The sequence below is a fragment of the Medicago truncatula genome, chromosome 1, assembly GCF_003473485.1.
Source record: "Medicago truncatula cultivar Jemalong A17 chromosome 1, MtrunA17r5.0-ANR, whole genome shotgun sequence".
NCBI classification, from domain to species: domain Eukaryota; kingdom Viridiplantae; phylum Streptophyta; class Magnoliopsida; order Fabales; family Fabaceae; genus Medicago; species Medicago truncatula.
The window spans coordinates 22248514-22267872 of record NC_053042.1 but is presented as its reverse complement, the minus strand read 5'-3'; the positions used below and the strand labels follow the sequence as shown (position 1 = coordinate 22267872).

At 33.2% G+C, this 19359-nt stretch overlaps 2 protein-coding genes across 5 annotated transcripts; one reads left to right on the top strand and one right to left on the bottom strand.

The window, feature by feature from the left end:
• Nucleotides 1-5267: 5267 nt before the first annotated feature.
• Nucleotides 5268-8976, top strand: LOC120580918 (protein SYS1 homolog). The gene is given in 4 exon segments (XM_039835198.1): nucleotides 5268-5813; nucleotides 5816-5882; nucleotides 6525-6751; nucleotides 8556-8976. Coding segments are annotated over 4 exon segments (456 nt in total). The 5' UTR covers nucleotides 5268-5659; the 3' UTR covers nucleotides 8564-8976.
• A 1093-nt stretch (nucleotides 8977-10069) lies between these two features.
• LOC120580915 (probable sulfate transporter 3.4) lies at nucleotides 10070-15821 on the bottom strand. Of its 4 annotated transcripts, none has more exons than XM_039835196.1 (9): nucleotides 15396-15821; nucleotides 14899-14947; nucleotides 14602-14809; nucleotides 14052-14223; nucleotides 11892-12008; nucleotides 11307-11433; nucleotides 11166-11220; nucleotides 11009-11094; nucleotides 10070-10549 (listed from the first exon to the last, which is right to left on the bottom strand). In XM_039835196.1, exons 1-7 carry the CDS (start codon nucleotides 15711-15713, stop codon nucleotides 11171-11173), a joined length of 1041 nt encoding a protein of 346 aa, XP_039691130.1. In that variant the 5' UTR covers nucleotides 15714-15821; the 3' UTR covers nucleotides 10070-10549; nucleotides 11009-11094; nucleotides 11166-11170. The 4 variants fall into 4 exon arrangements, with proteins under 4 accessions (XP_039691130.1, XP_039691118.1, XP_039691122.1 ...); XM_039835188.1 differs by lacking the exon at nucleotides 10070-10549 and adding an exon at nucleotides 10831-10913; XM_039835184.1 differs by having other exon boundaries at nucleotides 11009-11220; nucleotides 15396-15820.
• Nucleotides 15822-19359: the final 3538 nt, after the last annotated feature.

Genomic DNA, 19359 nt, shown 5'->3' with positions numbered 1-19359 from the left:
CTTGAAAATGTGTTATTCTTATGCAAACATTTTAAAAGAGCAACAATATGCAAAAGTAAAACGTGAAGCAATTCTTCTGAAACTTAAAAAAACGTGGTCATTGCATGGTCATTAGCAAGTCTAGAAACTTGCTATACTCAATGTGTTTTTCAACAATATAATGGACGGTGCACATAGAATAAAGTAGACCAAATGTGGTTATAATTATAAATAGGCAAGCTCTCAAGAGAATAAAAATACACTACTACTACTTGTACTTTTTTTTTTATTTTTTATTTTTTATCTTTTCTCCACTTTCTTCTCCCACAAGCAACTCATAGTAAGTTTGCTCGAAGTTTTTTTTTCCACTATTCGAAGGTTGATAGTAAAATTAGTCTCGATGCAAATACACATAAAGTCTTTGAAAAAAGATTTTTTTTATTATCTAAGATCCGATTTTATTTCACTATACACGATGTGAACATATTTTTTCTTTCAAGTATATAACTTTCCATATTTCCATTACACTCTCCATTTCCTTTGATACTTGTGATCTTGAATCTAAAATCATGGTGAATGGCTCCTACAACTTTGTGTTTGGATGCATTTGTTGGATCAAAGAACAAACGGTAAGGTTTTGGTAAAATGATGATGAATGAATATTTACAATTATTTCCTATTTATTGTTAAAACAATTAATTACCATACTGGTTTAATGAGAGAATATCTTATTTTATTGAGAACAAGAGTTTGGCTTTATATAGCCTTACACATAATTCAAAAATGGAAAGCGTGAGAATAGATGCAACCACATTACAAGCCTTATAATGTGTAGACTATGTCTCAAGAGAAAAACTAAGTCATACTTCCAAATAATAGAAATAGATTACATATAACCACAACATAATCTAACATTCCCTCCCTTAAACTATATGCAAAATGCATTTAGTTTATTTTTGAAGCTTCAACCATTCCCATCATCCTGGGAAGTTTCAGATATTGATCTAACTTTATGGGCTTTGTCATTATGTCTGCAACCTGTTCTTGAGAATTACAGTAGCTCAATTCAACAATTCCATCTTTTACCAAATCTCTCAAAAAATGAAATCTTATATCAATGTGTTTGCTTCTTCCATGAAAAACTGAATTCTTTGAAAGCTTTATTGTAGAGCTATTATCACACTGAATGATGGTGCTCTTTTTCTCTTTATGACCAAGTTTCTCTAACACCCCCCTTAACCAAAGACATTGACAAGCACAAGATGCAGCAGCTACATACTCAGCCTCAGTAGTGGACAGTGTCACAACAGGTTGTTTTTTAGAGGACCAAGACACTGCTGCAGAACCAAGTAAGAAAACATATCCAGAAGTGCTCCTTCGGTCATCCAAATCACCAGCAAAGTCACTGTCAGTATATGCCACCATGTTTGAGTGACCTCCTCTTTTTTTGTACAAAATACCCAATTCAGTTGTACCTTTGAGGTACCTTAGTATCCTTTTTGCTGCAAGCCAGTGAGATTCAGTTGGGCAAGACATGAATCTACTAATGAGACTTATTCCATACATTAAATCTGGTCTTGTTGCAGTCAAATACATCAAACTGCCAACCATCTTCATGTATAAAGTTGTATCAACTTTGGTTCCTTCATCATTCTTTGATAACTTTGTTCCTGGTACTATAGGATTATGCACTGAGTTACTATTATTCATTCCAAACCTCACTAAGACTTCACGGGCATACCTTCGTTGACAAACAAAAATCCCATTTGGATTTTGTATCACCTCAAGTCCTAAAAAATATCGCATCCTTCCCAAATCAGACATGTCAAATTCTACCATCATTGAATTTTTAAATTCATCACACATATTTATATCATTTCCGGTATATATTAAATCATCTACATAAAGACTTACTATTAGAATCTTGTTTCCTTCCTTTGTTTTTGTAAACAATGTATGTTCACAAAAACATTTTTCAAAACCTTCTCGAACAAAGTATGCTTCTATCTTGCTATACCATGCTCTTGGTGCCTGCTTAAGCCCATACAAAGCCTTTTTCAACTTGTAAACATTGTTCTCTTCACCTTTCTTCTCATATCCTAACGGTTGCTTCACAAATACCTCTTCATTAAGTTCACCGTGAAGAAATGCACTCTTCACATCCAACTGAAAAACATCCCAACTATGTTGAGCAGCTAAAGCAAGTATTAATCTAATGGTATCTAGTCTTGCCACTGGAGCAAATACTTCAGTGTAGTCAACTCCATATTGTTGTGCATACCCCTTCGCCACTAGTCTCGCCTTGTACTTATCTATCTCTCCATTCTCATTGAGCTTAGTTTTATAAATTCACTTAACTCCAATTGGTTTGATTCCATTTGGTAAAACAGTAAGCTCCCAAGTCTTATTCTTTTCTATTAATTCAATTTCTGCCCTCATTGCATCTCTCCACTTATTGCTTTTTCTAGCTTCCTCAAATGAGAGTGGATCATCTTCAGCAACCATCATCATTGCATTCAAATTATCTTCATCAGATAAGCCTTCACCAGTTTCATAATCTGCCATCCATGAAGGTGTTTTTCTTACCCTCCCTTCAACGACATTGGGTGAGTCATCCTCATGAGATTCACTAGACGATGAATTAGATTCATCATTGTTATTGTTATTATCATTGCTAGCATCATTGTTGCCTCCTTCTTCATTTCCCTCTACTCCTTCAATGTCAATCTCATAATCATTTTTCCACTCTAAAAGATCTGGCCTACATTCATCTTTTTGGTTGTCCTAGTTCCAACATACATCTTCTTCAAAAATCACATCCTTACTAATGATTACTTTCTTGGAAACTGGATCATATAGTTTGTAGGCCTTTGATTCGTCACTTACTCCCAGCAAAACACATTTCTTGCTCTTATCATCTAACTTGCTTCTTTTCTGGTCTGGAATATGTGCATGAGCCACACATCCAAAAACTCGAAAGTAATTAATTGTTGGCTTCACACCACTCCATGCCTCTTCTGGAGTTTTGTTTTGCAAAGCCAATGTAGGACATCTATTGAGAATATGCACACTCCATTTTACAGCTTCGGGCCAAAACATTTTAGGAACCTTCTTCTCAACCAGCATAGATCGCACCATATTCATTATCGTCCTATTTTTTCTCTCTGCAACTCCATTTTGTTGAGGAGTATAGGCTGCGGTCAATTGTCTGCTTATGCCTTGAACTTTGCAAAATTCTTCAAATTCATTTGAGGTAAATTCACCACCTCTATCTGTTCTTAAGGAGGTGATATATGCACCTGACTCCTTTTCAACACCAGCTTTAAAAATTCTGAACATTGCAAAAGCCTCAGATTTTTCATGTAAGAAGTAAATCCATGTCTTACGAGTGAAATCATCTATAAAACTGAGGAAGTACCTTTTATTGCTATTTGATTCTGGTTTACTGGGTCCACATATATCTGCGTGCACAAGTTGAAGCTTATATGATGCTCTCCATAAGCTTTTTTAGACATAGAGTCTCTATGTTGCTTGCCGATCAAACACTCTGTACATAACTTCTTTGGAATTTGGATTGAAGGAAGCCCATTTACCATTTTCTTATAAAAAAGTGTCCTTAATCCTTGATAGCTTAAATGACCAAACCGACAATGCCTGAGATAAGATTCATTTTCTGATACATTTTGAAAGCACGTAGACTCATTTGATATCATGGAAGCCACCAAACAAAACATTTTATTTCCACTCATGATTGTCTCCATAATTAATCCTTTTGTTGGATGATATATCATACATTTCCCATGTTGAATCAAAATAGATAAGCCTTTATCTTGTAGTTGTCCTATGCTTAATAAGTTGTTCTTTAACTCAGGAATGTAGTAAACGTTAGAAATTACCTGAGTAATACCATTCACTTGCATACGAACACAACCTTTTCCCATAACATTCATTCTACTGTCATTTCCAAGTTTTACTGTATGTCGGAAGGCTTCATCTAAATTTGAGAACCACTCCTTGTTTCCACTCATATGATTGCTGCAACCGGAGTCAAGAAACCACACTTCTTCCTTCTCCCCATGTTTGTTTTCAACATACGACATCAGCAATACCTCTTCTTCTTCTTTCTCTTCAAATTCAGCATAGTTAGCCTTTTGCTCCCAATCAGGACACTCATATTGATAGTGTCCTAACTGATGACACCGAAAACACTCAATAACAGCTTTGTTGTAGGGTTGTCTCCCCCTTCCTCTTCCCCGACCTCCTCTAAACACGCCTCTACCTCTTCCTCTTCTAGTTCTATCTTCATAAGATATCTTAAGAACTTGCTCTTCTTCTCCATGGCTTTTCATCCTTTGTTCATGAACAAGAAGACTACTTTGCAACTCATCAATAGTCATTGTGTCCAAGTTGTTGGATTCTTCAATTGAGCATACCATATAATCAAATTTTGAGACCATTGATCTTAAAATCTTCTCAGTGATGATTGTTTGACTCATAGTTTCACCATGAGCTTTCATTTTGTTAGCGATGGTTAGAGTGCGGGAGAAATAAGCATTAACTGTTTCTCCTTCTTTCATATGAAGAATCTCAAAATCCCTCCGTAAAGCTTGTAGTTGTGCCCTTTTCACTCGGTTTGAACCCTGAAATTTTTGCTTCATTGAATCCCATATATTTTTGGACGTGTCCTTGTTGAGGATTGTTTCAAGCACATCACGAGAAATTGCTTGAAAAAGGTAATTTTTGGCCTTCAAGTCCATCAACTTCTGCTCTTTAATCAATTTGCGTTGCACCTCAGTTTGCTCTACTCCTGCTTCCACAACCAAAATCCCATTTTCAATGAGATCCCAATATTCTTTTGAACGAAGAAAATTTTCCATCAACATTGCCCAATGATCATAATGACCATCAAACTTGGGAATAATAGAATGTACGAAATTACTACTATCATTTTCCGCCATTCTTCTAAACTCCTTTTTCTTGAAAGAAAATTGCAATTTCTTTCTTGATACACACTTATTTTCCTCACCCCAATTGTTTCCCCTCACACTCACTCACTCACTGTGGATCAGGCCCCAATAATGGAGCTCTGATACCAATTTTTAAAACAATTAATTACCATACTGATTTAATGGGAGAATATCTTATTTTATTGAGAACAAGAGTTTGGCTTTATATAGCCTTACACATAATTCAAAAATGGAAAGGGTGAGAATAGATGCAACCACATTACAAGCCTTATAATGTGTAGACTATATCTCAAGAGAAAAACTAAGTCATACTTCCTAATAAAAGAAATAGATTACATATAACCACAACATAATCTAACATTTATACATGTAAAAGATGAAGGAAATCTCAAAGGCTAACGTTTTGAGGGAATTGTGTCCTAGTTATACCAGTGTTGTTAAGTTCCCAACTAGGTGCATGATTAAGTATCAACCATTGATAATTTCTTAAGATCACATGTCACAATCACTATTTTAACATATTGATTTTACTATTTAAAAGCATTGAATCGTGTTGTGGTTCAATTATTGAGATTTATGTAACTGGGTTGATGTGAGTGGGTGTTATAGAGGAAAAAATTTAAGTTTTTAGAATTGGGTTTTTGATTTCGATTTGGGGAATTTGAAGATTAGGTTTAGTTTGTGAGACATTTTGTTTGTTTTGGGTAGGAGTCATGTTCTATGGTGCAGTGGTATGGGACCCTTGGCTTATTGTTGCTCAAATTGTTTGTCTACAATGTATGTACTATATCACACTTGGATTGCTCTTAGCCGTTCTTGTTGGCACTCGCGTTTCTCGCTTGAGCCTTGTGTATTTCTTTGACTATGTTATGTTACTACCTCTACCGTTACTGGTTGGTGCGTTTGTGCTTCATTTCTGCTCAGCTCAGCTGCAGGGTAATTGTTCTCTTCCACCTTTCTCACCGATTAGTAGCTTTGTCAATGTTTTTCTATTGCTTGAATTCGTAATTGGTAATTATTATTTATCAAATCACGGTAGTCGTGTTGTGACTTTCTGTGTGTTTGGAAGAGTTTATTTATTTACAATTCGTTTGAGCTTATCATATGACATAAAATATTTACGTGTTTGACTTTGAGAGAATTTATGAAAATAACCCCAAGCTTGTAAGTGGGTGTATACTTTTACATCCATTTGTTCTCATTCTGTTGTACTGGTTGCACTTTTATACAGTATGGGGAAAGAAACAAAGTTAAGCTTTGACCTTTTTGATAGAGATGCCTTTGTTTAGGAAAGCTAATGCGTCTGTGCTTGGAATGTAAAAATATGGGATTTGATTTGATTTGGAAATCAATTCTTGTGTTTGGTATGTTAGAAAAGGAAATCACCTATTTTTGAAATCCATATAATTTATTGGTTGAGACTTATTAATCCTGTCAAATATGGTGTTTGTTATTATGTAATTACTTTGTGTAGAGGAAGGATTCTCTGGGGGCATTCTTAGCTGTTATTCTCATATATGGTTTGTTAAGTGAGATTATGTGGTAGCTCGTACTAACACCACCGATGTTGTTATGCAGGGCTGTGTATATGCTTTATTTGATTGAAAGATCAAAGAAGTGCTTGGATTTTGCAGCCACTATCTATATCATTCATCTTTGCATATGCATAGTGTATGGGGGTTGGCCCTCTTCTATAGCATGGTGGATTGTGAATGGTACTGGAATTGCCTTGATGGCTTTGCTAGGCGAATATCTGTGTATCAGACGCGAACTCCGGGAGATACCAATACCACGATATCGGTCAAGTAAGAATTACTTCTTTTTGGGTGTTTGGCTGACAAATTTGACATGTGCTATTTGAAGAATTTTTTATCATATATATATATATATATATATATATATATATATATATATATATATATATTCCTTTTTTATCATGTCTTTTCTTATTTCAGAAACCTGCATATATGTTTAAGCTGTCAATCTCAATATACATAGGAATCGTAGGAAGTCATTCATATTCTATATGCTGTGTTTGATGTTCTTTTTTTTTTTTTTTTTTTTTCTTTTCTTTCTTATCCCCATGGAATATTTTTACAGACAAGAAGATTGATTGAGTTGGGAAGGCCTTGTATTCAGTCTCAATTATAATATCGATGTAGGTTCTTAGGATTGGTGCCCCGATCCATCATCAAGAAGTGAGATCCAAGTAGACATTTCATACCTTATGTATAAGTTGGTCCTCATGTTTCTCTGATTGTTTTCCAAACTTCGCCTTGAGGACAAGGTTACACTGATAGTGGCGGTTATTAATGGGTCTCAAACTCATGGGACTTTAAGCTTGTTTGCTTAACGGAGAAGGAAGAGATGAATGAAGGGGGCTAGAACAGAACTGTGCTATGAGAAGTTGGTTCCGACGGAGGGGGATAGCCAGAACAGGTGGCAGTAGGAGAGTGGAGATGGGGGTGGTGCAATCTGTCAAGACTCACACATTGGTTGAAATGTAACCTGAAATTGAGTTTATAAGTGGCAGTCATCTCATCCCTCACCTTACAAATCAGTTTTGCAGCGTTAAATTAGGCACAAGTCAAATTCTAAGAAACCGTTTAACCCCACATTGCCTAGAGAATAGAGATTTTATAAGGATGCGTTAGGCTCACCCGTTATCCAGCCAAGACCATTAGATCACCCGTTATCGAGCCACTGGGGTCATGCTCCAGATGTCCAGTCTTGAGGGTGTGTGTATTAATAGTCTCACATTGGATGAGATATGTCCCGAATATAAGTTTATAAGTGGTAGGCGCCCCTCACCTTACAAGTCAGTATTGTAGTGTTAAATTGGGCCTGATCTAAATTCTAAGTGGTTTAGTTCCTTGCTGTCTAGATATATGGCCTAAGAAATGTTTATAAATCTTGGGCTGTCCTTACCTTACAATTTGGTTTTGTAGAGTTGAGTTGGGCCCAACCAAAATTAAGATGTGGGAACTTGAGAGACATGGTTACAATGGTAGTGGAATTGGCGAGGAAGGCAATCAATCATTTGTGTGGTGGCAAAGAAGTTTTCCTTCTCCAAATTATTTCCTTTTTGTTTCTACCTTTTCTGCCCTCCATAGTAATGAGGGCTTGTTATATATTTTTTTGTAATATTTCTAAAGAAAATGCTAAAGGGGGCCTTAGGGCATTGGTTAAGGGAATAAAAAATAGAAAGATTTTGTTTAAAAGAGGTGAAAAGTGGTGAATTCAACTTCTTTAAAAAATAAAAAATGTTATTTCCAATGCAAAACAACTACTTTTGGTTTCCTTAACAAGTTCCCTTGTTAGCATGACCCTATTTCTAAAGTCAATTCCGGTCCCTATCATATTTATGCTCCGATTAGGATTACAAATATTAATGCTTGGAGGGATACGACATAAATTATGCATTATATTTTATATTATTAAATTAACTTTCTTATCTTATTGCAAACAATGGCTTCTTGTCTTTCTGCTTAAAAACACCATTCCAGCAACGAAGAATTTTCATTTTGTGGGCATGATGATATGTTGTTTATAATCTGCTAAACATTGGTTGGCTATTCCTGTGATTTAATACAATCAAATTTCTTTCAGATGTTTGATTGGCAGAAAGAAGTAACTTGAGTCTTGAATTCAAGAAAGGAGTTGTATTGCGGGATGATAATCAACTTTTGATTCTATATATTGGATTATCTCGAAGATAAAGCCCATGGAGCGCATAGTTCTACTATGCCATTGAAATACCTGCATTCGCTTTTCTATTCTTTAGTTGCAATAGAGTTTAAACATAGATAAATAGACAGAGACTAGGTACATAAATTTCCAGGAAGTTCTGAAAGTGTTATGTAGATTATTCTCGTTCTATTTCGTTTTTTTCACCTTCTTTTTAGCGATGTCGGTTAAGGTGATGTGTTTAGTTGATTGAGCTTCTATTCTTTTTACCCTCTTTACGAGTTATTGGATCTATTTGTTTTCTTGGAAATATGTATTAGTTTAGTTCTGTGCCATTACTGGTTTACTTTTAAATTAAAAGGGGTTGTATTACAGATTGGAGAATGATGAATCACTCAATAAGATTCTTTTTTTTTTTAACTTGTTTCTTGTGATTGATGAATTTGCACCTCAAATTTTTGGTTGATCTTTCTATGTACAGTTTAATTTTTAGGGTTTGTTCTTCTCTGCAATTCTTAACAAATAATAAAATTTGTTAAAGTCCCGTTTACTGTGAAAAGAATGTTATCATTCACGTGTTATGATATGAATTACAATCCATCATTCACATGTTAATCCTGTTATGAAGTACAAATCACCACAATTGTGTACGTTGATGACAATATTTCATCATTTTTATGTTAAAGGAATGAGATTTAATTTAGAATGTATTCATCCTGAATCATGGTAGTAAAGCTTGTATAAGTACAAATTACAAGTTAATTTACTTTTAGTCATTGCAGACTTTGCTTCTGTCAACAATGTTACTTATTGCCTCAAAAAAAAATCTGTCTCTTATATTATGTACTAGGTTTATTATTAAAATTGGCATCAAGAGTTTGAATTGAAAAAAGAAGAGAGATTATAGTCACATCCAAAATAGTGAGCAATATTTGTATGTAAAAGTTGTGTAAAAGGAGGAATGGAATGGATTTAGGTTCTCTATGGTGATGGAACTATGCATTCAACATGGTCATGCAGCCTGTCTCCTGAGAAGTCACTTGGTTGCATGGTTTGCCCTACAGCCTAGAGGTACTCGGCAACCAGAACATGGTCATGCAACTTGCACCATAGCTTAATTTAAATGGTTTACATTCTGACTTTAGTAAATGCGAGCAACTTAACATACTCCATATTTTTAAAAAAAGTCTACACATAATTTTGTAAGTATGCTTTCGGATGGGAAAAAACTGTGTTTTTGTTCAGAAAAACACATTCAGATGACACAAACTTTTTTTATGTACATCCGAAGTGATGTTGGGGTGGGAAAAGTTCTTCCCTATTAAATTAGAGCTAAATTAGGTTTGCAATAACTACGAAGTCGATATATAAATTGTCTGATATTGATCGGAAATCTAGATCAACGACTACTTGCATGCAAGGGATCTAAATTTTAGTTGAACAGTGGAACACCTCCATTTGTTTTTGATTATAATTTCTATTGATATTTATCACTCAATGTCCACGGAATAAAGTCATCACAACAGTTTTTGCTTGGATGCTCTTTCCCCTCCAACTAAAGCAAAAAATGGACTTAAGAGTAACATAATACATACATAAAATAAAAGTAGGGTCCTAGAATAAGAAACACTACTAAATTAAAAACCAATGCCTTGATTTTCAAGGCTTTAATTTAAACAAAGTTGACAAAAAACTTCCATAGTTGGTTTTTTTTTCTTCTAACTGCTGAAAGTTAGAAGCCATCATCTTTTTCTCTTTATTTTAGAAATTCATCAAGGCTGAGCTTTCCACGATGATGAAATGTCAGCCACTGCTTCTCCTACTGAGAGATACAATCCTTTCATTCCAAAGGAATCCAAAATATTTGACTCATGCAACTTTTCCATCACATTTCCAACAGGATTTGCCAACACAAGCTGCAAGATTAGAAAGAAAGCTTAGTGAAGTATTCAATTTAAGACATGTTCAAATTTATTTATTTGAGTTTATTTGTCCACATAAACACCTGTGAACTGTTTGGAAGAGTTTACAGAAACGGTTTATGGCTTGTTTGTTAGTTGTTTTTAGCTTATTTCCATAAGTTCTGCTTATGTTACAAGTACTTAATTAAGCTATTTATCCAGATTATATCTTCTTATACGTGTTACAATGAGTATATACTAGTGTTGCAACTTGCGCGATGCACGAGCAGGTATATATTTATCTGAAGTGATTTTTGTTCCAGTCTCCTTCTAAGTTCGCATAATGTATCGATACCACTTGTGTCTATGCCAGTCACGGCTAAAAATGAAAAGGAAAAACACTAAACTTTTAATTCAAAAACGATCTCAAAACTTCTTCAATAACAAACTTTGCAAGTGAAGCAAAATACATACCTGTCATGTCTAAAATTATGCATTTCAATGCACTTCCGTTGAGTGCTACCACGCGTTCTTCCTCTTCTTGAACCCATCTCAGTATCCTAAAGAAAGAGAAACACTCAAAAAATGCCTCGGACTAATCTTTGAAATGTACAATACTTGACAAGCATACATGCCCTATAAATGTGCTCCAGCATTGTAGTTAACAGCTGATCGAGAAAAGGATCCTGCAAATTATTTTTAAAGATTAGAATTGATATTTTTCTTGAAAAACTTTTGATTTCTTTAACAACTACTTGTGATGAATCATTGCCTGTTGTGACATAACATGAAGAACAAGAGCCAGCTATGTTCATAAGACCAATAGCCATCATTTCTTTGTTTCCATCCACTTGGTAGTTCTGAAGTGAAGCAAATGTTCTTCCAACTGCAATTCCTTCCTGAAATATAAGTAAGTTTAAGTTGAGTTATTTAATGTATTTCATTTTGTTTGTTTAGTTTTTATGTATAAGTTATTTCTATAACAAAAGATTAAATAAAATCAAATGGTTTTCTTATAAACTACTAAGATTTTTTTTCCAGAAGTTATCCTAGACATGTCTCTCACTCTAAGTTATGGAAATAAGCTGAAAACAACTTATAGACATGACATAAGATGTTTTCATAAGCTCTCCCAAACAGTTTCACAAGTGTTTGTGCCAATATATAAGCTTGAATAAGTCGGTCCAAACAATGACATGTCCATGTGGTATTTTCGACTTATTTCTACAAGCCCTTCAGGATAGCTTATGAAAACAGCTTATAACTTACTTGAAAACAATTTGACTTTATTTTATCTTTTGCTATAGAAGTAGCTTATACCATGGTTGATTATGTTTCTAAGTTTGAGAAAGCTTACAGTGAGAGACAAGATTCCAGTGACAAGTCCAGTTTTGATAGCAAGAGCCAAATGTGGACCACTGAAGTATAACATGTTTGATGATGGTGGATTAAGTCCCTTTGGTAATTCACCAATCTTCCAAAGAAAACAAAGCAAAAAAGAGAGTTATTAATAAGATCATTTGTATTTAACATCTCTTGTATGTATGTAATTATAATTAATTAAATTACACTTACATTTGCATCAATGGGACAAATATGTATTTTCATTTAAAAGTGACCCTTAATTGACTAAACTATTCAATATTTCCAATCATGACAGAATCATAAAAAAAATTGATAAATTGTTGGAATATGATTCCTAAGTTTTTTTTTAATGGAAATATAGGTAATACATTACACTTACATTTGCATCAATAGGATAACTATGTATTTTCAATTAAAAGTGACCCTTAATTGGCTAGGTACTCAATATGTCCATTCACAGAAAAAAGGAATATATTTTTTTGTTGATAATAATTGGAATATGATCCCTTGTGATATAGAAAGTCAAAGTAAAAAATATCTACAAAAGTAGCTGGGATTCCAGTAAGCAATCTCAATCATAATGTTAATTCTTCTTTCTTAAAACAGAATCAGTGCTATAAGCATGTTTTGAAGAGTTTTGTGGTTGTGATTAATTTATTTTTTATTTTATTTTTTCAAATGTAGCTTTACTCTACCAACTAGTATTACTATTAATACTTTAAAAACTCTTTCAAAAATTAATATTTTAAAAACTTGCAAAATATATTTATTAGATTTTTTTTATCTAGTCTAACTGCATATTCATACACATTATGCGTGGACAGTGGCGGTTCTACTGTATGGCGACCCCGGGCGGTCACCCAGGTTCGATCGATACTTTTTGCATATTAGACTCATCCTAAAAGCCCATTAACACATTTACAAAAAGAAAAATTTGGGCAATCTGAAAATTGTCACACGCAAATAGGTCTTGGAATTTTATTTAGCACACTATTGACGGGTTCATCTCTCTTATTTTAACGGGTTAATTGTTCAAATTGACTCTGTAATATACTTTATGTTTGAAAAATGACCCAATAAAATACAAAACATATATTCTAGCATTGTAACTTGAATTTTTTCTTATTTAATTTTGACCACCCTATAATATACGTGTAGTCTAGAAATGTGACCTACATGTTGAATTTTTTCACTATTTTTTTCATACATGTTTAGCACGTTAAAATATAGCTTTACACAAAATTAAATTTCTTCGACTAGGGATAAATTAATTATGAATTTTTATTCCCTCATAATTATGAATTTCTTAAACAATTTATAATTAATTTGTATCTCGTTTAAAAAATACAAAATTTCATTGTGAAGGTTCTTATCATGTTCTAGTCATGCCTACAAAATTAGGGAACTAAATTTGACTTGTGAGTATACGCTTACGCGAAACAAAATTTCAATTTTGCACGTTTCAGTTGAAAAATCAAAATAAATTTAAACGACTTCGAAATGGTATGAAACTTTACATATCCTTTTTATGTATTTTTATAGATGTCTCTGCAAATAACGAGCTTAAAATTCGATTTATAGATCGAGATTTCCGTTGTTTTGTTTTTTGAAAAATTCAATCTCTCAGTTGCTTTTTTGGACTTCGCGTATGTTATAAATAATAAAAATCTTGAATTACATGGTCAGAAGAATACATATTATTTAATTACAGGGTCAATTTACAGACTTCACGTATATTACGTGGTCAATTTCAATTAATAACCCTATTTTAAATTGTATTTTTGTTGACGAAATGATAAACCTCATTTATTTTGATTTTTTTAGGATAAAAAAATAAAAATATAAAAAAATTTCGATTTATGATTGTTTATATATTATGTCACATATGAGTTTATGATTAATTTTTTGCCCGGGCTCCATAAATTTTCTGGCTCCGCCACTATGCGTGGAGAAGTGAAGAATCTAAGATTCGAACTCTAACTTCTGCACATAATGTTGCAGGTAGCTACCAATTAAGTTATACTTACGGGACAATAAATTATAAATTATGTAAGAAAATATAGTGGCCGTCCCTTTTAAAAAATATCCTCAAATTAGATTCTTTAATGTATAATTTTTTAGTATTAAAAAAAACATCAAAATCAAAATATACCTCGTCTCTTTCCTTGAATACAGAGACCAAAACAGGTACTATTTGCATCTTGCTTGTGAAATGAACTATTCCTAGTAACCCTTTGAGTTGTTGTAGTGACACAATGATTGCTGCACCAGCCATGAAACCTACCAATGTTGCCTTTGATAGAAAATCAATCACAAAGCCTAACCTGTATACACCTTCAAAGGTTATTTTTTATTTTATTTTTAATCATAAAATATAATTATACCCTCTATTATACCAATTAAATTTCCAAAGTTCATCTTTAATTTTTAAAAATAAACCCACTTGGTGGGGAAAAAATTATTGTAATTTTCTTACCTTTTTTTTTTCTTCTCTTCTCATTAAAATTATACTAAAATATTATGAAATGATTTTTAGTTCATTTCAATAAGATTTTAGAATAATTTTGAATAAGCACACTTAATAAGATTGCAAAAACAAATCCAAATTTAATTTATGTTCTATGTTAAGTGATGATATTATGCTAATTTATCTTCTTTTTTGTTGAAAAAATATAAATTTGTGCATGATTGATTATTAGTACCTTAATACACCAAGAGAAGATTGAAATAAACCAGCAAAGAAAGTGGCAGTGAAAGCCAATTTAAGATAGAGAATTGGATCTTGACTATAAGAAACACTTTCACTTAACATTGATCCCATAACCAATGATGCAATTGAAACAGGACCAACACCAAGATGTCTAGAACTTCCAAGTACTGAGTATATCAAAGCAGGGACAAAACTTGAATCTGCATGTAGTAATGATATATATAAATTTAATTAAATATCAACCAATATAAAAATCCACAACAAAACAAAACAGAGAATGAATACTAACACAATCCAATAATTGGTGGCAAGTTTGCAAGCTTGGCATAACTGATTCCCTGCAAAAATAAAAAAAGAGAAAGAAAAAAAATAAAAAAAAATTCTTTTGGCAAGTTTCATTAAATTAATATTACCTTATATCCTCAAAAAAAAACTATCTATAATGGTATAGTATACATTAACAAAACCAAACTCATGCATGCAAGATGAAACTAATATATGCAAGGTCTCAAATTTTGTGCTTAACCACAATTACAAGTTTGGTTTTGTATCGGCTTCGATGAACGTTTGTAAAATAGTCATTAGTAACATTTTATACGATAAAAGTTTCCCATTTTACGAATTTTTAATTAAACAAACCACATCATGATTGCAAGAACTTATTATGCAATGTTTAAAAAATGGTTGTATGCAACTACAATTGTGGTCACATCGGTAACATCTATATGTACTCTTTTAATAAATGTTCTTGCGACTTCAATTTAAAACCTCGATATTGTGACATACCTGAGGAATGACAAGACTGTCGATGGTGAGATCGGATATAATATCGGAGCGAAAAAGATTAAGACTATACTTAGGACCCCATTGAAAAATCGAAAATATGTATAGAAGAAACTTTGTGAACGAAGTTTGGTTTTTGAATCCATGAAAAGGGTCATCAGAAAAAAAGATTTCAAAGAGTCTATGTCTAAGTTTTTGAAGAGTGGTTCTTTCTGGTGGCAAACGAACCTTGTGAATTTCCAATGGTGATTGATACATTGGTATTTCTGATTGGATTTTAATGGTTTCAAAAGGATCAACTCTATTCGAATTCACACCCATTTTGATTTTTGTTAATGCTATGTGCTATGCTATATGCTATGCTATGTTGTGTGCACAGCACAAGCCACTAAGTTGGTATTAGTTGTGTCTGAAGAGAGAAGAGAGAGTGTGGCTATGAATTTATAGAGAGAGTAATTAATTGAGCCATTGAAATGGAATCAAACCATGAAAAAGGTGGCAAGTGTTTGTCATTGTCGCGTGGAGGTTTATTGTTCTAAAGTTGTAGTTATTGGAATCTTCAAGGGGCTGTTCAGTCATATCATATCCCTTCTTCCCATGAAAAATCGTATACTATGTGATTTTTAAGAAAATGATTAATCATGTTAATTTTAAAGATGAAATCATCATTCCAGTAAAAAAAAAATGAATTCATCATTGTTATTATTTACTTTTTTGACTAAACTTTTTTTAAGATATTATTATTATTATTTACTAAAATAGTCTTATTAATTATAGTTACTTGTGTATTATTGTCACCATAGTACATTTTAACCACTAAGTTTGGGATGAATTGATGCGTAGGGTATGAGAATATCGAACCATGAACGAAGTAAAGACATGAAATAAAAGCATATTAACTGGTCAATGTAAGGTCTTGATATTTTATCGGAGAAGACATGAAAGGCCTCGATCCTTCCATACCTAGCTATTCAAGGGACGGGGACAAAGATTTTGGATTTTTCATGTTGTCAAAGAGTTGAACAATCATAATAGATGGCGAGTGCCTTATCAAATTAAATGAAATTCAATAAATAAAAGTATATTAGTGAAAAAATATAATAATAATTACATTAGTATTCTAAAGTGATAATTATTTAAAGATAGAGAAAAAATATAACTCAGACACTTTTATAAGACGGTGAGAGTGTTTAAGCTGGTAAGTTAGTTGATAACGTATAAACATATAGGTTGTTGTTTTATGCTATTAACATGTATGTTGTGAGTTTGTTCTTATATTCATCATTTTTATTTTTAAGTACTTTGAATTTGTATTGTATCAACGTACTATATCAATTTTAATGAATAAATATTGTTTGTTTTTGTAAAAAAAAAAAAAAAAAAAAACACACACACACACACTCTGAGCGTCATTAGAGAAAACTAATGGTATTAGTTTGAGAATAGGATTCTCTGCTGTTACAGCAGGGTGCTGTAATCAGTAATAGTCATCCGATCACAGTTTGATAGCAGAGATTGTTTTAACTAAAACTACACAGTTTTCAATCTCAACCGTTCGATCTAAAATGAACGGTTGAGATCAAAAAGTGCGTGAAACTGCGTGCTATTTTTACAGCACCAAAACCTAGTCCATTAGTTTGATGGTTGGTGTGAATTGTGATGTAATATGCTATGCTAACCGAAACACTCTTTGGTCTTTATCAGCACATGAAGGAAAAGTGGATGAAACAAAGCATAAAACCTAACTTCATTTGTATATAATTTCATTTGCATTTGTATTACATTGGGTTAGTTAGACAGTTATGCTGAGCTGGCTTATGTAAAGTGTATATAAACATTTCTCATGTACATTCTGAGATGAATGAATCATAATACACTTTTCTCCAATTGGAGCTTTTTCACTTTCTCTTTCATGGCAGTTATTTCAACTTTTATGGTATCAGAGCAAGTTCAAGCTTGCTCTGCTTCCGCCATTGAAATTCTCTGAATCTTTGTTCTCAATTTCGTGTTTCTAGTATTGAATCACGAATTTTCTCTCCTTCTTCTTCTTCTTGATTTCGTTATCTTTGTTTACGAATCAAATTCTCTGTTTCTTTGTTTCATTCGTATTGAATCTAGTTTCCTTTTGTTGATTCAAGCTTCAATTTTGATTTTGTTAATCATGGTAAGAAACAACAATACACAGAATTAAGATCAAGGTCTTGATCCGTATTTCGTTCATCCTTCAGAAAATTCTACAACTGTGAGTGTTACGCCACCGTTAAATGGTGACAACTACCATTCTTGGTCTATGAAGATGAGAAGAGCATTGGCAATGAAGAATAAGTACAAATTTGTTGATGGTTCTATACCAATTCCTGATGAAGATGATCTCAATCGGTTAGCTTGGGAAAGGTGCAATAATTTGGTTCATACTTGGATTATCAATTCTATTGCACCTTCAATTGCTCAAAGTGTTGTTTTTATAGAGAATGCTATAGATATGTGGAATGATCTCAAAGACAGGTTTATGAGAGGAGATCGCATTAGAGTTGCTCAGTTGCATCAAGAAATTGCTAATCTAAAGCAAGGTAATCACAAAATTACTGATTATTTCACTGAATTGAGAGGTTTATGGGAGGAGTTAGATCAATATAGACCTATGCCTCAGTGCACTTGTCCTATGCCTTGTACCTGTCTTGCTATGAGAAATGCAAAGAGATTTAGAGCAGAAGATAGAATTATACAATTCTTGATTGGCTTAAATGAAGAATATCAAGGAGTGGCTTCTCAGGTATTACTAATGGACCCTATGCCACCAATAAATAGAGTTTTCTCTTTGATTATGCAACAAGAGAGAAAGTTGCAGTATGGTGTTATTAACGTTTCAAATACACCTTTGGAGGAAACTATTGGTTTGGTTAATGCTGTGAATGCACATAAACAGTTTGGAAGAGGAAGAGGAGGTAACTCTTTTCAAGGAAGAGGAAGAGGAAATGGAAATGGTAGGTTCTGTAGTTTCTGTGAAAGAACCAACCACACTGTTGACACCTGCTATAAAAAGCATGGTTACCCACCAAATTGGGGAAGAGGAGGTGGACATTCTTATGCAAACATGGTTGATGGAGAGGATCCAGAAACCAAGATGAATATTGAATCTTCAAGCAAGAATGAAGACAATACAGGCATTACTCTTACAAAGGATCAATATCAAAGTTTGATGAGTCTTTTGGAAAAGAATAACCTTGAAGGAAAACCCTCAGCAAATGTGGTAAAATGTAGTAGTTCGTCCTCACATATTGGAGGTAATATCTCTCTTGCTAATTGTAGTAGTAAGAATAGTGATAATGGATGGATTGTAGATACAGGAGCAACACATCATACTTGTTATGACTTAGTTTAGTTTACAAACTGCACTGAAATTGAACCAGTTATTGTGAATTTACCTAATGGAAGTATCACAGAAGCTAATTGCAGAGGTCAAGTACAATTATCTAAAGACTTGATCATAGAAAATGTACTATACTTGCCACAATTTGCTGTGAACCTTATTTCTGTGTCAAAATTAATTGAAGAGCAGGATTGCATATTGCAATTTGAAGCTAATATTTGCATAATACAGGAAAGGAAGGGTTTGAGGAAGATTGGTTCAGCTGAAAAGAGGCATGGACTATATTACTTGAAAATTGGTGATAGAAAACATGAAGTTTCAATTTCAAGTATCTCAGGTTTAGAAGAACCTTCAAAGAAGAATGTTTCTGCTGGAGTACTATGGCATCTCAGACTTGGACATTTGTCTCAAGATAGAATGTTTTGCATGAATAAAGTGTATAGCTATATAGCTGCTAGTCCACATACTGCATGTGATGTATGTCAGATGTGTAGACAGAAGGTTTTACCTTTTCCTTTAAGTAGTAAAAATGCAAAATCACCTTTTGATTTGGTGCATTTTGACATTTGGGGCCCTTTTGGTACTACTTCAGTACAT